Source organism: Choloepus didactylus, chromosome 10 (assembly GCF_015220235.1).
Source record: "Choloepus didactylus isolate mChoDid1 chromosome 10, mChoDid1.pri, whole genome shotgun sequence".
Classification (NCBI taxonomy): domain Eukaryota; kingdom Metazoa; phylum Chordata; class Mammalia; order Pilosa; family Megalonychidae; genus Choloepus; species Choloepus didactylus.
In genome coordinates, this window is record NC_051316.1 from 102,982,793 (window position 1) to 103,007,006 (window position 24,214).

Sequence of the window (24,214 nt, forward strand, 5' to 3'; positions counted from 1 at the left end):
TGAACCACAATCTCTGCGGCAATCACCCAGAAGGATAAGGACTTGGTCAATAACGGCCAGTTGCTCTATTTTTGCCCACCCTCCCATTTCCAACTCAGTACCAGAGGAAACCAAATATGCTCTCCAAAGCAATCGCATACGACGCCTTGCTTCTAGTTAGCTCACGTCCAGCTTCTCTACGCCGCAACCTCCGATCTGAGCACACTTGAAGCCTTCCCCTTTAATGACTAGAAAGCTTTCCCACTCCCCTGCCTGGCTTTGAGTCTCTGCCAAACACAAGTGAGGGTGGCTGATTCTCTTGATATAGCAAGCTCTGAATAAATAGCCTGTGTTTGTCCTCATTTGGGTGGCCTTTGTTTATATTCCACACTCTCCAGCCCTGCAGATACGCTCCCCAGGGCAGACTCACTTCCGAATCCTGATCTGGATTGCTGCGTGGGCTTGCCCCCCTGCCCCTGTCCATTCACCATTTAACTGCCATGGGCATCCTCAAATTCTGTGACCTTGTCATTCCCTGATTAAAACTCACCAGTGACTCCAGCTGTCCTGAGTACAAAGTATTACTCCCATTGTTGGCCTGGAGCACAGTATGGTCACATGTGCGCATTCTCAAGTGGAATGGCTGGGTTCAAATCCTTTCTCTGCCGCTTACTGAAAGGGTAACTGTAAGCATGTCTCCTAACTTCTCTAAGACACAATTTTTCCATGTGTAACATGGGCATAACAATGCCTTCCCAAGAGATTGCTCCAAGTCATGGGAATTAATGAGGTCATTCATCCGTTAAACCAACAGACATTTATTGAGTCCCTGTTAAGTGCCAGGCACTGGGGATATGGCAGTAAATGATGCAAAGTCCATGCATTACATTCTAGTTTGGGGAACAGACAACACATAATCAAATATATAGGATATTGGTGGGAATGAAAAATGATGCAGCCACTTTGGAAAACACTTTTGCTGCTTGTAATAAAATTAAACATACGCTCACCATATGACCCCATAATCCCACCCTCCTTTGTATTTAATCAGGGGAGAGGAAAGCTTCTGTTCACTCAAAACCTGAATATAGATGTTTATTTATAATCACGAAAAACAGGAAACAACTCAGATGTCCTTTAATGGGTGAATGGGTGAGCAAACAGTGATGCATCCATAGAACAGAATACTACTCAGCAATAAGGACAAACAAACTGTGGATACATGTGACAGTGTGGGTGAGTCTCTAATGCATGAGTGAAAGAACCCAGACTTAGAGGGCTACGTACTGTATGATTACATCAATATGACAACCTAAAAAAGGCAAAACTACAGAAAGAGAAAACAGATCAGTGATTGTCAAGGACTCGGTAAGGGGTGGGTTTGAATACAAAGAAGCATCAGGGAAATTTTTGGGTTGTGGGACTCTTCTTGGTTGTGCTGGTGGTTATACAATGTTGTGCATTTGTTAAAACTTGGAGAAACATATACCCCAAAAAGTGACTATTACTCATGTAAATTGTAGCTCAAAATATATCAGTGCTAAGAATATAATATACAAGGCATAAGAAGGAACATAAGGCAGGATGGATAAGGGCCAAAAAATGAGAGGGAAGAGAGCACCAGAGGAGGCAAGGAGGACATTTGGGCAGAGACCCCAGTGATGTGTGGACATTTGGGAGACCCCCAGGTAGCAGGGTCAGAATGTGCAGAGGTCCTGAGCCTGGAGTATGCCGTCAAGTTCAAACAAGAGAGCTGGAGTAGAGTGGAGAGGGCGGTTAGGAAATGAGGCTGGAGGGAGAGGGAGACGTGGGTAGATCATGCAGGCTCTCGTAGACCATGGAAAGGAGTTTGGACTTTGTTCTAAATGTCCTCAAAGCCACTGGAGTATTTTGAACAGGGATGGATAGTGTCTGATTTGCCTCTAACATGGGTCTATTTGGTTGTTCTGAGCAGAACAGAAAGGGTGACAAGATAGAAGGTGTGTGCATGGAAGGAAGCCAGAGACCGGTCAGGAAACAAGCATGAGGTCAGCCAGCTTGTGTCTTGCAGACTGTATGAGTGCAATAAACATCAGCTGTATAATTGCTAATTCCTCCTGACTGTCTACACAAAGCCTGTCTTCAGGCAAACTAGCTACTTGAAGTCTTCAAAATGTCTCAAAATATATCACATGGTGTCTTTTTTTCTCTGTCTTTGCTCACGATGTATCTGTTACCTGGAATGTCTTGCCCTCTGCTTCCATCTGGGATCCTTCAGCCAGGACCTTTTGGAATCAGGGACCTGCACAGTGTGGGAACTGACTTCCCTGTCTCGGCTGGGCTTTTGCAAGAGGGAAAAATGGGATGTGGTGGAGGCTGGTCCTGAGTGATTCAAGCCTGGTGGACCCCTGATTATGACTTGGCCCTGAGGCTGCCAAGGGCTTTCCTTGCACTCAGGCAGAGGGGGCTGATGCCTGGGCCCTTTAAGGGTTTTGAATGGGCTGTACAAGCTGCCTTACTTGAAAAAGCTTTGACAGCCCTGCAGTGCTTTACACGTAAAGGGATGGATATTGTATTAGCTGCTGTATTCTCAGCAACTACAACAGTACCTGGCCCATTGTACCTGCTCAATAAATACACGTTGAATAAACAAATGGGTATATCTTATGGATCACTGTATCTCCAGCAACTAGCCTGGGAACTGACCTAGAGGACATGTTTCTGAATGAATGAGTGAATGAATGAATACATATCCATGAGAGCACAGCTGCACAAGCAGAAAGGGTAAGTAAAATCCAATTTCAGCTGAAAGAGAGCTCTCGTTTTTTTGTGTTCATGATTATATGGTTATAATTGAAACTCACCTTAGGGAACAAAAGTACCTCTTTGATCTTTGTTTTTTTTTTTAAAAATTTAAAAATTCCTTAATTTTTTATTCCTGGTACCACTACCACAATTTGCAGGGCAATATGCCTGATGTAATGAAAAGTAAAAGAAAAAGACAAAGCTACAACAGATAAAACCTCAGGAACGTACATCTAATTGACACTACATTGCATTAATCAATAGCTGCACTTTTTGCAAACTGTGGCTATGACAGTCCCGAACAAGAAAGGTTTCCTGTTTAAGCTGCAGTAACTTTTCTGACTATGGATCATCGTTCCTTCTGTGGCAGATTTTTACAGTTCCTCTAATGCATTTGGGATGACTGTCTCAAAGTAACCTGCAGCTTTCCTGACAACTCCTTGCTCTCTCTTCTGCTAAGAACTGTAGCCATTTTCTGTTGAGTGTTTAGAACCTTCTGCTACCATCTCCACCACTTCCACCACCAGATCCATAACCACCACCATAGGGACTGCCCGAGCTTCTCCCACCAAAATTGCCCCCTTTCATGGGTCCATAGTTTGATTGCTCTTGTCCACTATAATTTCCAAAATCATTATAGTTCCCACCACCACCATGGTTACCACCGCAAAAATTTCCTCCTTCATTGTAACCATCAGATCCTCCACCACCCCCACCATATCCACCACCTTGGTTTCCACATCCTGGTCCACCACCACCATAGCCCCCTCTACTACTATAATCAGGACCACTGCCATAGTTGCCCCCATCACCTCCAAATCCATTATAACCACCATCACCTCCTCCATAACTACCTCTGCTGCCACCTCCAGCACCACAGCCTCCTCTTCCACCGAAGTTTCCACCACCGCCAAAGTTCCCCTATCACCTTCAAAGTTCCCTCCACAGCCCATAATGTTGCCAGATCCACCTCCACGACCTCTTTGTGATCCAGCAGACTGCATCTCTTTTTTAGAAAGGGCCCTTTTCACTTCACAATTATGCCCATTAATATTGTGGTATTTCTGAACAACAATTTTATCAACTGTATCATGATCACCGAAAGTTACAAAAGCAAATCCTCTCTTTTTTCCACTCTGCCTGTCTTCCATAACTTCTATGGCTTCAATCTTGCCATACTTTTCAAAGCAGTCTCTCAAATTATATTCTCTCTCTTCTTTAATACCACCAACAAAAATTTTCTTCACTGTTAGATGGGCATCAGGCTTTACAGAATCCTCTCTAGAAACAGCTCCCTCTGGTTCTACTACATGCTCATCAACCTTGTGTGGTCCAGCACACATTGCTGCATCCACCTCTTCAACACAAGAGTAAGTCACAAAACCAAAGCCTCTGGGACATTTTGTTTGGGGGTCTCTCATCACCACAGAATCTGTGATTAGGCCCCATTTCTCAAAATGTTCTCTTAAACTATCATCCATAGTTTCAAATCTCAAACCACCAATAAACAGTTTTCTCAACTGTTCTGTTTCCTTTGGATCACGGCCCGCCTCCCCCTGGCGGCGACGGTGGCAGCAGTGGTGGGAGTCTGGCTAGGGGGGGAGTCGGTCTCTATATTGAGACCGGACTCACATAGCCTCTTTGCTCTTTAACCTCTATTGTCATCTACGTAGCACCTGTCCCTACCCCTATAAATCTCCCAGATCCTGCAGGAGGGTTCGGTTTGCACACAGCCCATGAATTGTCCACAAATCCCCTGTGACCACTTCCACAGTTTTCTCATTCACTCTGCTGGAGGACCTTGCTTGTCTGCTCAGTGGTAACCTTTTTTCAGATAAGGGTGGGATTGGCTGCAGCCTCTCTGTCTCCGGCATGTTTTCTAGGAGCGTTTCCAGCCTGTTTCATATGGATTAGACCGAGGCACGGAGTCCTTGCATGTTTCTCAGTGCATTTCAGCATCTCGTGAAATTACATTATAGATTCATTGTATAAACAGGATACTGAGCACAGCCATTGTCAGGCCGCCCCACCTACAAACAGCCGCGGTGGGGAAGCAGACAGAGGTCCAGGCGGGTCTTGTGCAGCAGCATGCAAACCTAGTGCCATAAACTAGTCGTACCTTTGATTATTTAATATCCAGCTTCTAAACGCCAATTTTGTAGTGAAAATAACCTTTTTGCACACTTCAGCCGGGAGATAATGGGAGGAAAGAGGTGACTGGCAAATGCGATGAAGCAGGTACCCTCTTTCAAGTCTAAGGGGGGCTTGGAGGTGGCAGTGATGGGAGGGCAACGTGCATGGACAGCTGCTCACCAGTGGTGTGGCCTTGAGCCAGTTAATAAAGCCCTCTGAGGCTCTGTTTCCTCATTGTCAGATTATGGATGGTAATATCTATGCCGCACTGTTATAAGATTTAATGACACATGTGGCATGTGTAGATCAAGGCTGATGTGTGGTAGGTGCTGAGAAAATATCAGATCCTGTCCTCCTCAGTGGAGTCTGGCTTCAGTGAACCATACTTGTTCATTCATTCATTCATCACTATTAGTCCATGACTAATTATTGAGAACACGCTGCATTCATACACACATGCTCTGTGGTTAGCAGTGTCCCTGAAAGAGTGAGACCTTCACAATCAGAGTCCTGAGTTTGTGCCCTGGTTCTCCCACCTACTGGTTGTGGGACCTATGGGAAGCAAGCTCTTTGAGCCTCAGTTTCCAAATTTGTAAAATAAACGTCTCACATAATTGTTATCAGGAGAAGATGGAATAGAGATTTTGAGGGTCCTTTATTAATGACAAAGTGTGATAATTAGTTGTTTTAAGAATGATAACACCACCCACTTAAAGGAGCCCTTCTAGGCATTTTATATATTTAATGCATTTTCTCCCCATAACAGTCCTATGAGGTAGGTATTATTACTATGCCCTTCTTGGGCGTGGGGAAAGTGGGGCACAGAGAGGTTAAGTAACTTGCCGCTGGTCATCCAGTGGGTAAGAGATAGGGTTGGGAATTGACCCCAGGCCATCTGGCTCTAGAGTCCTGGCTTGTGACCACTGTTCTAGGCTGCCCAATAACAGTAATATTGATAGCCACTAATTATTTAGTGCCTACTCTGCACCAGGTGCTGTTTCAGAGTTTATCATCTAAATCCCCAGAGCTTGGCACATGCAGACCTCTAGTTGTTTCTCCATGGCAACTCTGAATAGCTTAAGCAGGAAAAGGAATTTGTTGAAATGGTCTTAGGGAGCTCACAGAATTGATGGGAAGGTTGGAGGCCAAGGGCAAGAACCAAAGAAAGCAAAATGCAGCCAAGCTGCGGACTCTTGCTGCCCACTAGGGAGCACTGCTGCCCCTGGCTGTCCACCACGCCTCGGGCCTCTCGACTCTGTGGAAGTGGCCACTGCTAACGCCCTCTAACTGACCCTATTCCTTCTCGGAGTCCTGTGTGGGAAAGTCTGGTTGTGCGTAGACCCTGGCTGAGAGTCCTGCTCCTTGCATGACCCCAGGCTGCCTTCCCGAGGAGGCAGAGGAACATGGCATACCCCCTCCATGTGTTCTGAATTTCAACCTTTAGAAGCTAGGGCTATCTCAAAAACACTTAGACTCTTTGATCTAAATAGTCTACTTAAGTTCTTTATGCTGTGAAAATAAACAAAGATGAGGATGCAGACATATATAGAAGGATGTTCATGACAACTTTATTACATGGGAATACTGCACACAACTTATCAAGGAATCTTTAAGAAAAGCAATCTGTACATGATGGGTTTTTATATATTCATTAAGACAAATTGTTTAAAAAATTTTCCAAAGACTTAAAGTCATTAAGTTAAAGCACAACAAAATAAAACTGAATATAGAATATTATCTAAATTTTTTGGGAAAAAAATTCCCTCATATGCCTAGAAGACTTTGAGAATATATGCTTAACTTTTTGCAGCGATTTTTTTTTTTTTGGTTGGAGGGGTTATGATGATGATTTTTAGTTTATCTTTCTTTTTCTATAATGAACATGTATCACAGTTAGAAATAGAAAATCAGTTGAGATAAAGTTAGAACATTTGAGCTGGTGAAGCTTCATGGTGAAAATAGTACAAGCATACTCCACTGGTGTAGCATAAATTGGTTCAACCCATTTGGAAAAAATACAGGAATAGATAACAAGTGCTCTGATGAGGTTTATACCCTTTGACTCCAAATACCTACTTCTGGAAATTTCTTTTATTGTGAGGATATAATTTATCAGATGCCAGGAGCTATGTGCAATGAAGATACTCATTAGCATGTCATCTGTAATAACAAACACCGTATAAAAGCTAAATGTCCAACAATTGGTGAGCAGTTTTTAAATTATGGTACAACATGAAGGGATATGATGGTGTCATTTAAATGATAATTATGACGATTGTAGCAATGAGGAATACATTTATAATAGGATGCAAAGTGTAGAATGCAGAGCACGAAATCATAGGTGCACCAAGTCTGCAATGATAAGCCATCGGTCAGTGTCCAGGTCCCAGATTAAATGCTCAATCCATGAAAAGGGAAATAATTATTGCAGTGGAGTGAATGGGATTCAGGAAGAATATTATTAATTTGTTTTTCAAAAGTTTATTAAATATTGTTGATACTTGATCTTCTTGTTTCACTTCCATTTCCCTAGACAGAGTTCTTTTAGATATTAGTTTAAAGCATGAAGGTGGAGTGATGGGTAGGTGTTACAAAATTAAGATAATTGAGCCAGGTGTTGCGTAGGAGCACAAGTGTGGTATGGATGGGTGCCCTGGGTGCCCTGGGCTTCAGGTTTGGTTCTGGAAAATGGGGAGATGAAACTCAGTCCTTGGGGATTCTCCCAGTTCTGATATTTTCCAAATCCATGATATTTACTGAGCCCCCAGAGCCAGGTACTTCATTATGCACTTTGCTAGCAAATGCTTTTTGGGGATGATTGTAACACTGGCATCATTTAGAAGATATGGAAAAGCAGATTCAGAGCAGTGAATGGTTTCCCAAGGCAGGTGGTGAAGTGAAGATACAGTTTTCTCTCCCCAGCTCATTTTTAATTTTCCTGGCTCAGCAAGACGCTAGCCTGTAAGGCCCATCTCAACCCAATTCTGGTTCATCCCTTCTCCTCCCTCTCCCTTTCTCTGGAGATTTTAGACCCAGCTTACTTGCCACAATTGCTGTTTGACTTCACAGAGCCTACAGGTTCACCTGTCAGCATGAGAATTCTTATTGTCTGGTGATGGAGATGGAGAAGGTATAAGAGATTTGCCTTTGCATTCTGGGGTTTCAAAAAAGACATTAGGAAATAATTATTATGGTCTTATTTCTTTATGATATGCATCTTTTTCCTAAAAGTGGGAGAGCCTGGGAAATAAACTGATTAAATAAGGGTGTAATCAGTTTGTGGCTAATCTAAGTTTTCAGTTTTTTGTTAGTAGTAGTAATTGCCAATGCTATTCATACCAACTGAATAATTAAACAAACACATATTTCCTGATGGTCTACTCTGTGCTAGAGATGAAAGAGGCGGGTGAGATCTCTGCCTTCCAGGAACTCACAGCGAAGTGACCTAGAGTGTATTCAGACAGAGTGGAGGCCAGGAAGATTTTATGCAGATAAATCCGAATAGACAATGTTAAGCATTTCCCAACATGACTCAAATTGTCCATGGGGTTCACAGATTGAAGTAATAATTTTCATAACAAAAAAGAAGAGGGAAAGGCAGAATGGGCATTTAGGGATCACACGGTGCAGAAGTACATTCACCAAGGCAATCAGAGTGCCGTGGATGAGTCTCCGGCAGGTTATGAGCTTTTGTGAGTAATCACCTGCATTGAGTCTTCTCTCCCAGTGGGAAGAGCCTGGGATTAGATGAGCAGGACCGGGTTCTGGTCCCAGGGCTGCCACCTACTCATCGTGTGGCCTTGGGCAGATCACACACTCCTGAGTCCTTGGCTGGGTAGGGTTGTAATAGTTAACTGGTTCAACCCCATCTCATTCTAAGCCTGGAAATCTTTTACCCATTTGGTGAGAGACTATGAAATGGCAGCTAATGTGACAGTCACCACTGTTTGAGGACCTAATATTTGCCTTTCCATCAGCCTGTATTCCAGCATCACCACTATGCCACCAGGTAAGGGCTACTACCCCAGATCTCAGGATCTCACTGCAGAGAGCCCAAGGAGGAGATCCATGAGGAGAGAGAGAGAGAGAGAGAGAGAGAGAGAGAGAGAGAGAGAGAGAGAGAGAGAGAGAGAGAGAGAGAGAGAGAGAGAGAGAGAGAGAGATAGATATTGAGATTTAGTGAGTCCTCCTAAAAGTTCTATAAGTGAAGAAGGACAAAAGGATCAGAGAGAGCAAAATTGCTGAACTTCCTCCAATGCACGGAAAAGCCCCGAGGCTGGAGAAGGAAAGAAAGACCATTTTCATGAGTGGCCTCTTAGTCCACAGTGACCTTGCCTGCCATGACTCCTTTGGGGATGGTGGAGGAAGACAGGGGTAGTTGTGGTCAATAGGCAGGAAGGAAGCATTTGGGGACCTCCCCTAAAGGTCTCACTTCTGGATACCAGAGGGATAATATGACTTACTTTAACAGTTGCAATGAGATGCAAGTGAGCTAGTGCACAGGGAGGGTCTTTGTAAACTGACAACACTGTGCATGTGAATGCGGGCTTCATATTCTCTTGACTGTGGCTACTTTTTGTGACGCTTGTCCCAAATACATTTTCCAACATGGGGGAATCACTTCCATATTTCTCTTGCTCTTTTGTCTCTTGGAGAAGCTCTGCTGGCTTTTGCTAGTCCTCAAACTAGGACTAGCATCAAGAGTTTTGCATTTGCTAGCCCCTCTGTCTGGAACACTTTTATCCAGGTATGTTCTCCACGTTCTGCTCCTTCGCTTCACTTTGTCCCCTCGTTTGTCATTTCCTCAGGGCGGCCTTTCCAGTGGCCTGTAGAATATGTTTTGGGTGACCTTCCCAGATCGCCCAGCAGTACTGGCTGCCAGTGGTCACAGTTGTCTCCTTTCTGCAGGGGATTGCCCTTGGCTGATGGAAGACACCTTACCCTGTCAATGAAGCCCCAGTTCCCCTACCCTCCTCACTGGGTCAAAACTGGACTTGAGCTGAATCCACATCCTTAACCCTCTCTAGCTCTTTGCCCTGCCCTATCCTGCCTCACTCCATCCCTTCCAGGTTTTACCCTGTGTGCCTAAATCCCTGTCTCAGGCTCTGCTCCTAGGGAACTCAGTTAAGACACAGCTTCAGCTAAAAAGCACCTGCTGTCACTCTTGAGCCCCTCACCTTGCTTTAGTTTTGCTTCATGACACTAATTCTGCTAGATATGGTGTCCTATATGATTATTTATTGTCTGTCTCCCCCCCTTGCAATGCAAGCTCCATGAAAGCAGGGTCTTCTCTGCTGTGCCCACTGCTCTGTCGACAGGACCTGGGGCAGAGCTGGACTCACTGTAGGGCTCAGTGATGACGGTCCCGGTGGGAGGATGGCAGCTTGGGAAGTTTCCAAGGTAGTGGGCTAAACAGAACTGAGGTCTTTTGATTCTCAATGCTGAAAGATAGTCACTCACTGGCAGGGTTAGGTCAGCTAGGGGGAGAGTTGAAACAATTTTAGTTTGGATGCTTGTGTGTAAAATGAGAAAGGATAAAGCAAAAAAGATTTGAGATTTTTAGGACTGACCATTCTGGGGATGATTCTGAAAGATGAGGTATTCAGGAAGGAGGCCTGGTATCAGGGAAGAAAATTGTTCATCCATCCATCCATTCATTCATTAGTTCATTCATTCATTCATTCATTCATTCAACCAACATTCTTGAGTGCCTGTTCTGTGCCAGACATTGTACTAGGTCCTGGGGATGCACCGACACCTCACATATGGGCTCTGCCTTTGAAACACTCCCAGAAAATTGGGGTTTTAATGTCGATTTTTCTCTGACTGGCTGCATGACCTCAGACCTCCTTCATTCTCTGGGCCTCAGTTTCCCCTTTTCCAAAGGTATTTTCCCATTTCCAAGCTTGGGTGATTTCTGAAGCTTTCTGCCAGCTCTATGACTTTAGGACCGAGTCTTTCTTTTAGACAGCCTCTCTGATTTTCATGGCCATCAATAGTTTGCTAATCATCACCTCCTGTCATTTTCTCCGGGGACTGGAATTAAAGCTAACTGGTTTTTCCAGATATAATTTCAACATTGTCACAGTCAATACATTTGGATCAAACCAGGGTGGGGAAGAGGGCAGGAGGCGCTGTGTAAGCCTCAGCCGAGAGCGAGGCCAGTTAACAAGTTCGATGTCCTATCCGAGGCTCCTTGCAACAATTCCCCCACGCTGCAAATGTCTGAAACCAGCTCCTGTCCACATCCTGCCTCCAACCCCTGGTGCGTGCTAATGAATGCATCGATTTTCCTATTCTGTACCACAACAGTTATTTCAGAGATAAATGCCTCCTGTTTGTGGTTATTAAATCTGCCTCATATTGGACAGTTGGGGTGGGTGGGTGGGAAGCTAGTCTGGGTAGAGTCAAGTTGGGGGCAATCTGAGAGGTCCCAACTTTATTTCCAAGAGGCCACAGGATGTTGGACAAGCCACTTTTATGCTCCAGGCCTTAGTTTCCCCATCAGTAAAATGAAAGTTTTCTAGTGTGTATGAGGGTAATTTTCTTTTAACAGAATTCTTTATTTACATGAAATCTTATCTACAAAAACAATGTGTAAAAAGACAAAAAGGAGTGGCTTCATTTGGCACGGGGGTGGGCAGGAGGCCCCCACCCCCCTCCACTCAGCGGCCTTGCTCTTTGCGGAGAATGCCAAGGCACCTCCAGGAGCCCTAGGGCTCTGAGGAGCAGAGTTTGAAAACAACCAGGTTAGATGGATGCAGCTAACATTTAGGATTCTCAGCAACTGATGAGGGGTGATACTTGAGGAGGGGGATGAAGGAAGCGAAGGAGAGAACATACCTGGAGAAAAATGCTCCAGGCAGACAGACTAGCAAATGCAAAGCCCTTGAGCTGGGAGTGCACCCAGCATGTTTGAGGAATAGAAAATGTCAGCAATGCTTCTCCATGTCCCAGTACTTATTTCCTGATTCCTGAATGTCACTTCCCCTTGCCCAGAACCTTCCTCTCTAGCCAAATCACAAAATAGAGCCTACCTGGCCAGAATCTGTAGTTAAGCTGGTTTGAATCCCAGCTGGGACACTAGCTGTATGAAATTGGACTTTCTAGCTGTGTGATCTAATTGTGTGATCTCAGTTTCCTTGTCTGTAAAATGGGGATAATAACACTGAACTACTTACAATTTTCCATATATACCCTGTAGTTCTATGATTGAACACAATTGCATGCTTTTTAAGTCTTAGAAATAATATCATAAGGTTATTCATTTATTGATCATTGACTATATTCCAGTCCTTGGGCTCTTAATTCTCATATCTAGTCCTTACAATCACCCAGCAAGACAAGAGTCATCATAGTTGTCTTCCAGGTGAAGCTCAGAAAAGAGAAGCTAACAGCAGTGGGATTTTAATCCAGGTTTGTTTGATTTTAAAGATTATATTCTCACCTCTAAACCAAGCAAACAAAACCTTTTCAACCACCCTTCTCTGCTATGGCTGGAAAGTGCTGAATCACTTTTTGCTCTCTGTGAAAAACAGAGGCCTAAGCCTTGACCTGGAGAAGAACTGTGAGGATCATTCTATCTACTGTCTTCTTCCAAAACAGACTACACATTCATACTGCTTTGGAATTTCTGCAGAGACAGAAGCTTATCTCATCCTTGTCTTGGCAGCCTGTCACTGGTTCCAGTGATTGATTAATCAATTCCAATCAGTCAACAACTGAGCCCCTGGTCTGTAGAATTTACTGTGTTGTTTGCTGGAGACAAATAAATCAATGAGACAAAATCCCTGCCCTCAAGGAGCCTATAGTCTAATGGAAGAAAACCAGGAGCATTAGAAAACAACCTTACATTGTGGGAATTGTCATGATGGACGGGCTCTGGGTGCACAGAAAAACCTGCAAGGCTCCTTGCTGGAGGCGGGTCCTGAACTTCATACTGAGGAATGAGTGAGGGTTAGACAAAGTCAGCAGAGGAAAGGTTTTGGCAACAGAGGCCTGTGGCAGAGGAACAATATGTGCACAGGCATTTGGGGGAACTGGCAAGAATTCCTTAAATGACTGGAGGAGGGGCAAAGAGGAGAAGTTGATGAGATGCCAAAAGAGAAGCAATGATGTTCTGATCCTGGGACCCAAGCAGCTATATTGTGATCTAGAGGACAACTGGGGCCACTGAAGAGTCAGAATTCTGGAAAGGTCACTCAGAGAGCTCTATGGGAGAGGCTCTGGAGCAGGAGCCCAGGGAGGAAGGAGGCTGGCGTGGTGACCCCAGAGAGAGATGAGAGGGACTGGACCCGGTGGTGGCAGTGGAAGTGGAGTAATGGGACCGGGTGGTGGCGGCAGTGGAGGTGGAGTAATGGGACCGGGTGGCGGTGGTGGGGTTGGAGTAATGGGACCCGGGTGGTGGTGGTGCAGTTGGAGCAATGAAGACGTATTCAACACAGGCACTCCAATGACCAGGACCTGATGATTGCTGGTTGTAAGGTCTAGTACTACCTCTGGGATTTTCTGGTTTGAATAATTGGGTGGGTGGTGGCATCTTCCACCAAGTTTGGAAACCTGAAGGAACAGGGTATGTGGGGCAGATGATGCGCTTTGTGTGAGACCTGTTGATCTTGAAGGGAAAGGGGGCTTTCAGGCGGTGATGTCCAGGGAGCACCTGAATATGTGGATCCCAAGCTCTGGAGAGTGAGTTAGAGATGGAGATTTAGAATCATTAGCTCATTCAGAAGAATATGGAGAGAGAGCAAAAGGAAAGAGACAAGGAAACCTGAACCTACCTGGCTGAATCTAGCCATATAAAGGTAAGAAGTCTCTTTGGGAGCCAGAAGCCTTTTCCTGGGGCTCGTAGGGTGCTTCCCAATACATCCGCTTTTTTACAGAGTAGTACTTAAAGACACCTGCATATCAGGGTGAAAGCATCATGCTCTCACAATAGCATTTGAGGGCTGTTACTAAATCCATATTACATCCAATTTCTCCATTTTACAGAGGGTAAAAAAATAAAGAAAATAACTGTTCATTTTGGTTACTATTTCTTTCTAACTATATTCCCTTAATGAGGCATTTGCCTGCAACACAGTCTGTTATGTATTCCGTGTTTTATAAAAGATCTCTTGGGGAAGATAACCTGGGAAACACAATTTTTCAGCACCATCTCCTTTTATTAAGAATAATGAAAAGGAAACAAGAATCATTCTCCCAGTCAAACATACTTCTGCTCCCTCTTATTGGCGTTTTTATGACAACTGTCAGGTAGTGAAGGCGTCCACAGAGTTGCTTCCACACAAATGGGAGCCCGTTTTATGACCACCCTAATGAGCCAGTAGCATTTGCATCAAGGCTTATGGGTGTGTGAATACAAATACATTGGATACATATATTTATATATCGCCCGTATCTGGGTGAGTGTTTGGGATGGTGTGTGACCTTAAAATCACACAAGAAATGGGCCCTTTGCCCAGAAAACCAATCAACCTTCAAAACGGGCAGAAAGAGCAAATACAGAAATTAACTCAGGAGGGGGAATGCAAATGAAAAAGGCTGGGAGTGTTGGAGTTAATTGGAAACTTTGCTCGGGTTTCTGGGTGTAGCTGCAGGTTCTCCACATTCTCTCTTGTGGTTAGCTCAGTTTTGCTCATGCCTGGACTGCTTTCCACATACAGAAGAAGGCTCCAGTCCATGGCTTCAGATGTGTAGATGCAACTGGGTATCTTCCTTTGCAATATATTCCAGAGGCACCTAAACTCAACTGGGATAAACCTGAACCCACATTCTTTCCACATCTTCTCCCCCAAATCTGCTCCTCTTTTTCAGTTACTTATCTTGGTTCATGGTCAGTGGCTCCACAAGTTTCCCCAATGGCCCAGGCAAAGGCACTCCTTGAACCCCTCACTTGGCCTCTCCTCCTTAACCAAGTCAGCAAATCTCAAGCTCTCTTCTAGGCCTTGGGTATGTGAGCATGGCTAAGACACACTCCCTGCTCTCAAGGAGCTCATGTTTTAGTGAGGAGGCAGTATCTCTCAGTGGCTAGAAGTATACAATCCAAAGTCAGAAATATCCAAGGTCAAATCCAACCTCTGTCACGGATATGCTGCCTGAACCTGGGCTCTTAAGCCTCAGTCTCCCTGTCTGTAAAATGGGAACAATAATAACAGCCCCTACCTCATAGGAATGTTACAAGTTTTAAATGTAATAATCCATGTGAACTACATATCACAAAGCCTGAGCACAGAGCAGGGGCTTGACAATGGATTGTTTGGGTTCTATGGCAGAGACTGTAGGTTGTCTCAGCACATCTACTTCTTCCTGAGTGGTTTTTAGTGGAATGCATGCTGCCCAGAATAAAGATACATCTCATAGCCTCCTTAGTGGTTGTGTGGCCATGTGGCTCAGCGGTGGCCAGTGAGGCTTCAGGAAAGCCCTCTTAAGCAGGTGACAGGTTTTTCACCCCCTCCTCCAACCTGCTGCCTGGAATGTAGACATGATGGCTGGATCTCTAACAGCTATACATTAGACAAGGTGGTGCAAGTTGGGTTCCCCAGGGACATAGGTGACAAGGCATTGTTTAGTGTGCAGAAGGTTTATTTGGGAGTGTCCTTGGAACCAACACCTGTGGAAGGGGAAGGGAGGAAGCAGGAATGGGCAGAGGGAGCGGTCAGTTGTGACGCAGACCTGATGACAGACTCAGCTGACCCCATAGAGGGTTCTGGAACTAAAACGGTCCTCAGGAGTTGATCTATGTTGGGTGGAAACGACCTTGCTTCTGTTCCCCTGCTCAGTCAGTCACTGGATGAACGGGATGTTTGTGGCCTTGGGTGTGGAGGGTCTCTGCAGGTGAGGCAGTCCCCGAAGGGGATGAGAGCTGAGGAGAGTTTGCCAACAGCACTCGCAGCAGTTGGGGCAACTAGCCTCTCTGAGGAGAGATCTGGGAGGTCCATCTCAGTACATCACTATAAAAACAGCTTAACACAGTATAGCTTATTTTTTGCTTATGTGACAGCCCATCGCAGGTGTCTGGTCTGGCAGTGACTCAGGGACCTAGACTCTTTCCACCTTGTGACTGCTTTCTTCTAAGTCCTCAAAATTCTCTGGGTTCAACCAGCAGGAAAGGAAAGAGAATTGAGGACTATGTGTGGGAGGTTTTGTGGGCCAGACCTGGGAGGGGTTCAACCGCACATATTCCAGAACCCACTCAGTTGGCTGCACCTACTTGCAAGGGACACTTGGAAATGCAGTGTAGCCAATGCTCAGATGACCATGGGCAGGACTGGCAGATGCCTAGTTAGTCTTTGTCACAGACCATGGACATGAAGGCCACATGGTGGACTGGAAGGAACCCAAGTCTAAGGGTTTGGGGCACCACATACCCACTTTGCACTGCTTACGTCTGGGTTTGTTTTATATGGGAGACACATAAAACTCTATCTTTATTAAACCACCATTATTTTGTTGCTAACGATCAAATGCAACTAAACAGAGAGACAGACAATGAACCCTACAGGGCGATGGGTGCTGGGGTTGACTAAAAACAAAGGAGGGGAAGCTTTAAGATACCCCAAAGCGTCAAGGAGGGCATCTTGTAGCTGGTGGTGCCTGAACTGGGATTTGAAGGTAGTGTAGGAGATGACATTTGCCAGATGATGGGTAGGATGGTGCAGTTCTAGTCATTGACACAGAATAAGGGCACAGATGGGGTTTTGTGTGAGTCTAAAGACTGAAAAAAAGAAATACTTTTTTTGATGGACCAACATGAGACAGGGTTGGTTCATGGGCCAGGGGGGGTGCCCATTTTGCACAGAACTGGCACAGAGGATACAGTGGTGAGCATATATTAAATTAGTAAAAAAGTGAATGAATGGACATATTGGTATGTGTAAATTTTCTTGACCAATCCCTAAACAATTTGACATTGCCTCTCTTCCCTGGGATCCCACAATCTTCCCTTGCATATCTCTGTTATAGAACATAGCATGCTGCCTTCCAATAACTATTTGTTGTATCTGACTCTCCACTTGACCTTCAGGTCGAGGACTTTGTCTGATTCATCTTTGTGTCTCCATCATCTAGCCCAGCCTGGCATGTTGAGTCCTAAACAAATGTTTGCCAGATAAGTGAACAAACTCTCAAGTCCATTTTGTCACAATGGCCTAGAAAGTCTTTCTGTTGTTGAACTGCAATCGATTTCTCTTTACCTTCCACCAGCCCAGTTTTTAGTTCCATAGACATTTTTGGGTATGTACAGTGCTCCAGGCTATGTGCTAAATGCAGAGGGTGAGGAATAAAGACGAAGAAGCTTTCACTGCTGGAGCTGCCAGACCCGACAGCCCCTTTCATAACAGCCCCCACCATGAAAGAATGATGAGCTCCTGTTCAGTGGCTTCCCACAGGCTCTAGGTGTGAATCCCTGAACGGCCCGGCCCTTCACGCACAGAATGCTAATCCTGGGTGGTCCAGCCCTGGTAGAGGAAAGCACAGCTCTCCTTTCAAGTCCTGCTGAGACAGCGTGATACCCCCAAGCTTTGGAAGTTGAAGTTTCATATCTGCCCTTCACCAAACATGCAATAGCTATCATCCAGGGTGCCACTCTCATTCATTCATTCATCCATTAATTAATTAATTAATTCTTCATTCATTCATTCTATTTAATAAAGGGAGCCCAGACATTGAGAAGATTTCAGGATAAGCAAGGCAGACAAAGTATAGCAAATGCGCCACCAACTGTAGCTCTCACTGTTCCGTGCATGACAGCTTTCCAATGCAAGTATGTTGAGGCTCTACTTGAGAGCTTTCTCTGGCTGCTGGAGCACATTTACCCCTGTGTGGTATAGGCCAGCAATACTAGGGAGTCTAGAGGACAGGTGGGAGTTGGGGTCTAAATACTCCAGCGTCATCACCCCTCAGGTGGGACCATTCTGGAGCATGTCCTACATTATCTCCCAGAGTGCTGTGGGGAGGTTGAGCTCCAGTTGGCCACAGCAGTAGCCTGCATACCAGTGCACCTTCTTCTCCTCCTTTCTCCCCCATAGCATGTCCCCATCCCTCTCCTGATGCTTCCTGGTATTGCCTCCTAAATAAACTACTTGCCCCAATCCCTGCTCTCAAGGTTACTTTTGGAGGAATCTAACCAACCTAAGACACAGGATATCTGCCTTACAGAGTCTATCCTCTAGCAAGGAAGTACAACAATTAATTACACATGCTGTAATAGAATACATGCTATAATATAATATAGTAAAATACATGCTATTATAGTAGAATACATGCTATAATATAGCAGAATAATGCTATAATAGAATACTTGCTATAAAATAATATAGTAGAATACATGCTATAACATAATATAGTAGAGGAAGCACAGGGGCCATGGGGACACACAGCATGGGGATGACTTCGGTCCAGAAGGTCTCCTGCAGGCAGTAACTTTAAGCTGAAATATATTTGCTGTTTTTTCCTTTGCATTTCTTCTGGCTGCTGCACCCAGCTTTGCAGCAGGGGATGCTAATAGCTGCCCTTAGAGTTGTGCAGTGTGCAATCTGTTGGCATTTCCTCAGAATTTCTTTGGAAGGAAAAGGGGGTTAGGGTGCCCCTTGTAGACACTGGGTTACAAAGTTGATTTTCACTGGCGATCTCATCTAATTCTCATCTAATTCTCAATGCAGTCTTTTGAGGGTGGCAGGGATGAATAGGAGCTGACCATTTATGAGAGGTATGGCTCTCATCACTGACCCAGAGTCAGAGCATAGATGGTGTTTTGCATGAGTCTAAAGATTGAAGAGATAAATGCTTTCCTGATGGATCCCCATGAGACAGGGAGCTTCATGAGTTGGAGTTATACAGGCCAGGAAAACATGTTCTTAATCTTAATCCCTTCCTGTGGGTGTGAACCCACTGTAAATGGGACGTTTTGATGAGTTCACTGCAGTTAAGGTGTTGCCTGACCGAATCAGGATGTGTTTTACTCCTATTTCTAGAAGATTTATAGAGAAAGCCAGAGAGAGAGACACCATTAGGAGCAGCCAGAAGTTGGAAGTCAACGGGACCTGGAAGAGAAAGGAGAAGATGCCACCATGTGCATTGTCATGTGATGGAAAAGCCAAGGAGCCCCCAAGATTGCTGACCAGCCAGAAGATGCTGACTCTGGAGGAAGCCAGCCTTCTAGCCTCTGAAATTTCTGTTGTTCAGCCAATCCATTGTATGGTATTTGTTTCAGCAGCTGGGAAACTAGTACAGGTTGGATTCTCCTTTTCATTCAGATATTCAGTAACAGAGGCTCAGATGGACCTTCTTGCCCTCGAGCACACAGGTAGGTGGGACCTAACCAGGATTCTTCCAGGCTGACCTCAAAGCTCACCCTGATGGCCTCTGCCACCTGCTCATGTGCTGCTCTTCACACTGTGCTCTGGAGATGACCTCGGTTTTATTTTATTGATTTCATTGACCAGGCAACTGCTGCAACTCACTCAGCATAAGTGATGGCCTCGAAGACATGTGGTGCAGCAGGACCTGAACCCAGCACTGTCTGCCTCTGAGTCCTCCGCTCGCTCCTTTCCATGCTGAGACCACCGTGGGGAGCGCCCACCAAGCACAGACCTGCAGAGAGCTGGGAAGGCTCCAGGGCAAGAGTGATGTTACCTTATGGTTTCATGATCAAGGGCACAGCCCTGGGCTGGAACTACCTGCATTCAAATCTTGACTCCAGCAAGTACAACTCTATGATTTGGGCAAGGCATTTGCATTTTCTGAGCCTCAGTGTCCTCACGTCCATGAACTGGTTGTAAAAATAATAGCTACCTGTCTTAATTTGCCAGGGCTGCTATAATAAAATACCTCAGACTGGTTGTTTTCATCAACAGGAATTCAGTGGCTCACAGTTTGGGGGCTAGAAGTCCAAAATCAAGGTATCTGCAGGCCATGCCCTGTCTGAAGTCTGTAGAGTTCTGCTGGTGGCTTGATGGCAATCAACTGCTGCCTCGCCACATGGTGAACTGTCTCTTTCTGTCTCATTCTGTGGTTTGTACTTCCATGTTCAAAGCTCCTTTGCTTATAAGAATTCCAGTTATGCCAGATGAAGGCCCACCTGATTTAATTTAGACTCATCTTAATAGGATCTTCGAAGGCCCTGTTTACAAACGAGTTCCCAGCCTCAGGACTGGGAGTTAGGACTTGAACATGTCTTTGTGGGGTATGTGAGTCAATCTACCACATTACCTATAGAGCTGTCATGAGGATTAAATGAAACAACACAGAAAAGCACCCAGTGCAGTGCCTGAAACTACGCGCAATTTGTAAAGCTCCCTGGTGCCAACTTTCTTAGTGTGTTTAATAGGGTCAGGCACTAAGCTGAGATATTTACAATACGATTCCCTTTTGCCCCCATAACTTGGTGAGGGTGACATTATCTTTCCCCCATTTTGCAAAGGAGGAGACCAGGGAGGTTTAGCAACTTGCTTAGAGCCACAACAGCTGGTGGCAGGGCTGAGCAGCCTGACTCCTAAGCTGGTGCTACTGACCACGGCCCCACACCACCTCCCCGTGGTCCGGCCTGCTCTGCAGCTGCCATATGGGGCCTGATTCAATGACCCCTGGATTGAATGATTCATCCCTTTTATCCTGATTTCAGGGCCAGCTCCCAGCTTCAAGGCCCTGGAGGGCAGCAAGGCCATTTTTCTAAGTAGCATCTGTGACTCTCGGAGCAGATTGCTCTTCCTGATGCCAACACTGGCCTCTGGCAGGACTGGCCGGAGCCTGAATCCTTCTGTCTCTATCCCAAGTCTCAAATTGCACAATCTGCCCCTCATCTCCATTGCCGCCCATCTCCAAGGACCCCACAAGCCCTGAAAGTTGGTGTGTCCATCAGGGGACTCATGCCACCCACACCTCCAGACCCATCTTCCCATCTCACCGATGCTTAGCAAAGCACCCATCTTTTAAACCCTGAGCTCTGCTATAATATTAAGACCGTAATTTATACACTTGGCTCCTGAGCTTCTGGCTGTTTCAAAGGCATTGATCACCCCGGAGCACTCATACATGATTCAGGCTTACTCCTCCAACTCCTCTGCCAGCTATTGATTCCAATGACATTATTTATCAATTACGAAAGGTTTATTCCTCACTCGCTCCTGCACAAAAGAATCCGCGCATTTATTTTACAGCATGATTTATTGACACGTCACCATGCATTACATGGAAAATTGAATTTTTGGAGGCTGGAGAACCTTAGGAAATTTCACAGGTTCAATTAGACAGGAGAACATCAAAGAGTTTAATGATACAATTTTTCATCCATTTGCTGCAGCATTGGGAGGGGAGGGGCCCTGGAGCCAGGTCAGCTTAGGGCCTCCAAATGCTCTTTCATTCAGGTGTGCACCCAAAGATGAAGTCCTCATGGGCTGAAATTGAACTCAGATTTGGCTCAGTGCTTTTATTTATGACTCCCAAGGTCAGAATATTTCTTTAAGCTTGGTTAACCCTTTATTCCCAGAGCAATACACTTTCCTCGGGCTGGGGGAGAGACTTGGAAAGATCTTTCCTTGCACCGTGACGGAAGGATGAAGGGCCACTTATCGTGGTGGTCAGTGTAAGAGAGAAGTGGTGGCATAATATTTAGAGCCTGTTTCCATCACTTCCATACCCATCAGACCCCAGAGTAATATAGCAGGGGAAATGTCAATTTTGCTTTCCTTGTATTCCTCAGGGCCCAGAATATCATAGATGCATTAGATGATCAAATATGTTACACTCAACTGATGAATGAAGACTATCCCACTTCCCTGACTGGCTAACTCCTACTTGACCTTTAAAGCTCACCTCCTCCAAGAAGCCTTCCTTGGTTTCAAGTGTGGGTCAAGGGAGTCTTCTCTGGGTTCCAGCTGGGTTATAGGCAACTGCTTAATTGACTGTTACAGTAGATGATGAGCTTCTGAAGGCTAAGGATGAGTCTTAGTGGTTCTTGTTTATCCACTTCTAGAGTATCTGACATACAAAGGGTCCTCGATAGAGTTTTATGGGGTAAAATTAATCATTTATTTGCCAGTCAATTACTGCTGGGTATAACAATAGCATGTATGGGTTACCAGACCCCTTCACAACCATTCTCTTAGTTGATCCACACAATAAATAGCTGGGCAGTTGGTGGTAGGCCTGGGAAGAAAACGATATGTCAATGAGTTGCTCACCTGAAAAGTGAAGCACTCAGGGCCAGAAGTGAGCAATCCTTTCCTTGTCCAGTGTGCACTCTAAAACCAAAGCCACACCGATTTTGGAATAAGCATTAGAAAAATAAAAAGAAGATCACTAATAAATTATATATTTGGAACTATACAGTGATCAGGCAAATTGAATATTAAATAAGCAAATCGAATCTGCAATTTTAGAAAGCTAATATTTTGCATTAAAATCAGTGTCTGAGATGTTTAAAATGACCATTTGGATCGCTAGAGCCATCATTTATTTAATCTACTCTCTATTTCCTAAAATGGACTAGAGATTAATTTATATCCCTTTGTAACTGTGATAAAGACACACATCACTTGCTACAGATACACTTTAAGGAACAGATTCATTCCCACAAGGCTAGCCTTGAAGCAGATTTCTCTAAAGTGAATTAGATTTTTCCCATTGATTTACATGATTAAATTAAAGATGTGTTCTCATGGGAAAAGTTGAGCAATAAATGGAATTAGATTTTTTTTTTAACACAAGGAAGGGACAGGGGAGCAACTGTGTGATATTATGGGGGTGGTGGCTCATGGTCAGCATCATGCTTGCTGGGAGCTATTGTCATCCTGACAGTCACTTCCTTTGTGGATAGTTCTTTATAACGTATAATGAACTTTCTTTTCCAAACTTTATAAAGTGGGGGGAGTCATCCAGAAATGGAGCCTACATTTATTGAGTTCTTATTCTTTGCTGCCTATTAAGCAAGACACTTTACATACATGATCTCATTTAATTCTTACGGATCCCTTCTGGAGGTGACATTATTATCCTCATTATAAAGACAAGGAATCTGAGGCTCAGAGACATGAAGCCATTTGCCTAAGGTCCTGGAGCTGGGTTTGAACTCAGATCTGTCTGACTCCAAAGCCTATGCTTTATGAGCTTCATTATAAGGATGTGAACGTAAGAATAATCCAAAGCCACAGATGAAGAAAAGATTGACTTTCTGTCTCTTCTGGACGGGGTTATGCTCCTGTACTTAAATATAGGAATGTTAATTGCCTGTAAATTCTCTCAAGATAAAACAAAGATGTTGCTCTGTGGTTTCTGGTCCTACACCTCCCTATTTGAGCCGCTAAGTTGACACTAGGCATTGTAGTGTTTCTGACCCATATAAAATGCTGTCAGTTATCGCTCTGGGGAATAAGGGCACATTGCAGATGGTCACGGGGGTGGGGAGAGGGAAGCAGGTGGCCTGGGTTTTCATCCAGTTTCTGTCTCTCTAACTGGCTGTGTGATCTTGGGCAAGCTTCTTTCCCTCTCTGGGCCCCAGGTTTTCATCTGTAAAATGAAGGGGCTGGACTGGAGATGCTCTTTAAAGCCACCCCCACTTCCAGATGTGATTCTCTTTGAGGCTTCTTTGATTTCTCTCCGACTGCTCTCAGTGTTCACACAAAACAAAGAATTGACTGTATGTACAGAAAAAAAAATTGATTGGCTATTTTGTGTATTTAATGGCTGGCATTTAAACTGAGAGATATTTCAGATTAAAGAATGCTGTTTGCAAACATAAAAAATACCATAAAAATCTAATATATGCAGCCCCTACACACACTAGCACCAAATCAAGTACACAAACAGAAGCCGGGTTGCATCATTATAAACTCCTGATTGAGAACAAAGCTGCAGCAGCTTTGAAGGCAATTTTCATATAAAAATTGATTCTCTTCATGCTTCCCCCATGATTCAAATTATAGAGGATGATGGGCCTCATTTTTTTTTTTTTTCTGAGTGAAAGAAGTTCTTTAGGAACATGCGTTCTGATGTGTAAACTCAGATTGAAATTCCAATGAGAGTTGGTCTAGACAAACCCAGAGATGGAGGCAGTCTTTAAGCCTCTCATTGTAAAAAATCAGTTCATAAAATGTTTTCACGGACAGTGTCTCGATCAGTCTTCACCAGGGTCTTGTCGGGTAGGTAATATATTCCCCACTCTACAGATGAGGAAATGTCTCAAGATTGAAGAGCTGCAATCAGCAAAGCTGAGACTTGACTCAAATACTTCTTGACTCTGAATTCAGTATTCTGCCCAATGAAACAATTTTTATTTAACAAAGTTTTAATGAGTGCCTCATACATACTGGGTATTGCTCCA

General features: G+C 44.6%; 1 protein-coding gene across 1 annotated transcript in view; it reads right to left on the reverse strand.

The window, feature by feature from the left end:
- Window positions 1–3,249: 3,249 nt before the first annotated feature.
- LOC119545325 (heterogeneous nuclear ribonucleoprotein A3-like) overlaps window positions 3,250–24,214 on the reverse strand; it is a 36,924-nt gene continuing 15,959 nt past the window's right edge. Inside the window, exons 2-3 of the mRNA XM_037850819.1 lie at window positions 3,717–4,355; window positions 3,250–3,678 (exon numbers count right to left, since the gene is read on the reverse strand). Of these exons, the coding sequence (XP_037706747.1) occupies window positions 3,250–3,678; window positions 3,717–4,355 (1,068 nt within the window). The remainder of the gene's footprint in view (window positions 3,679–3,716; window positions 4,356–24,214) is intronic.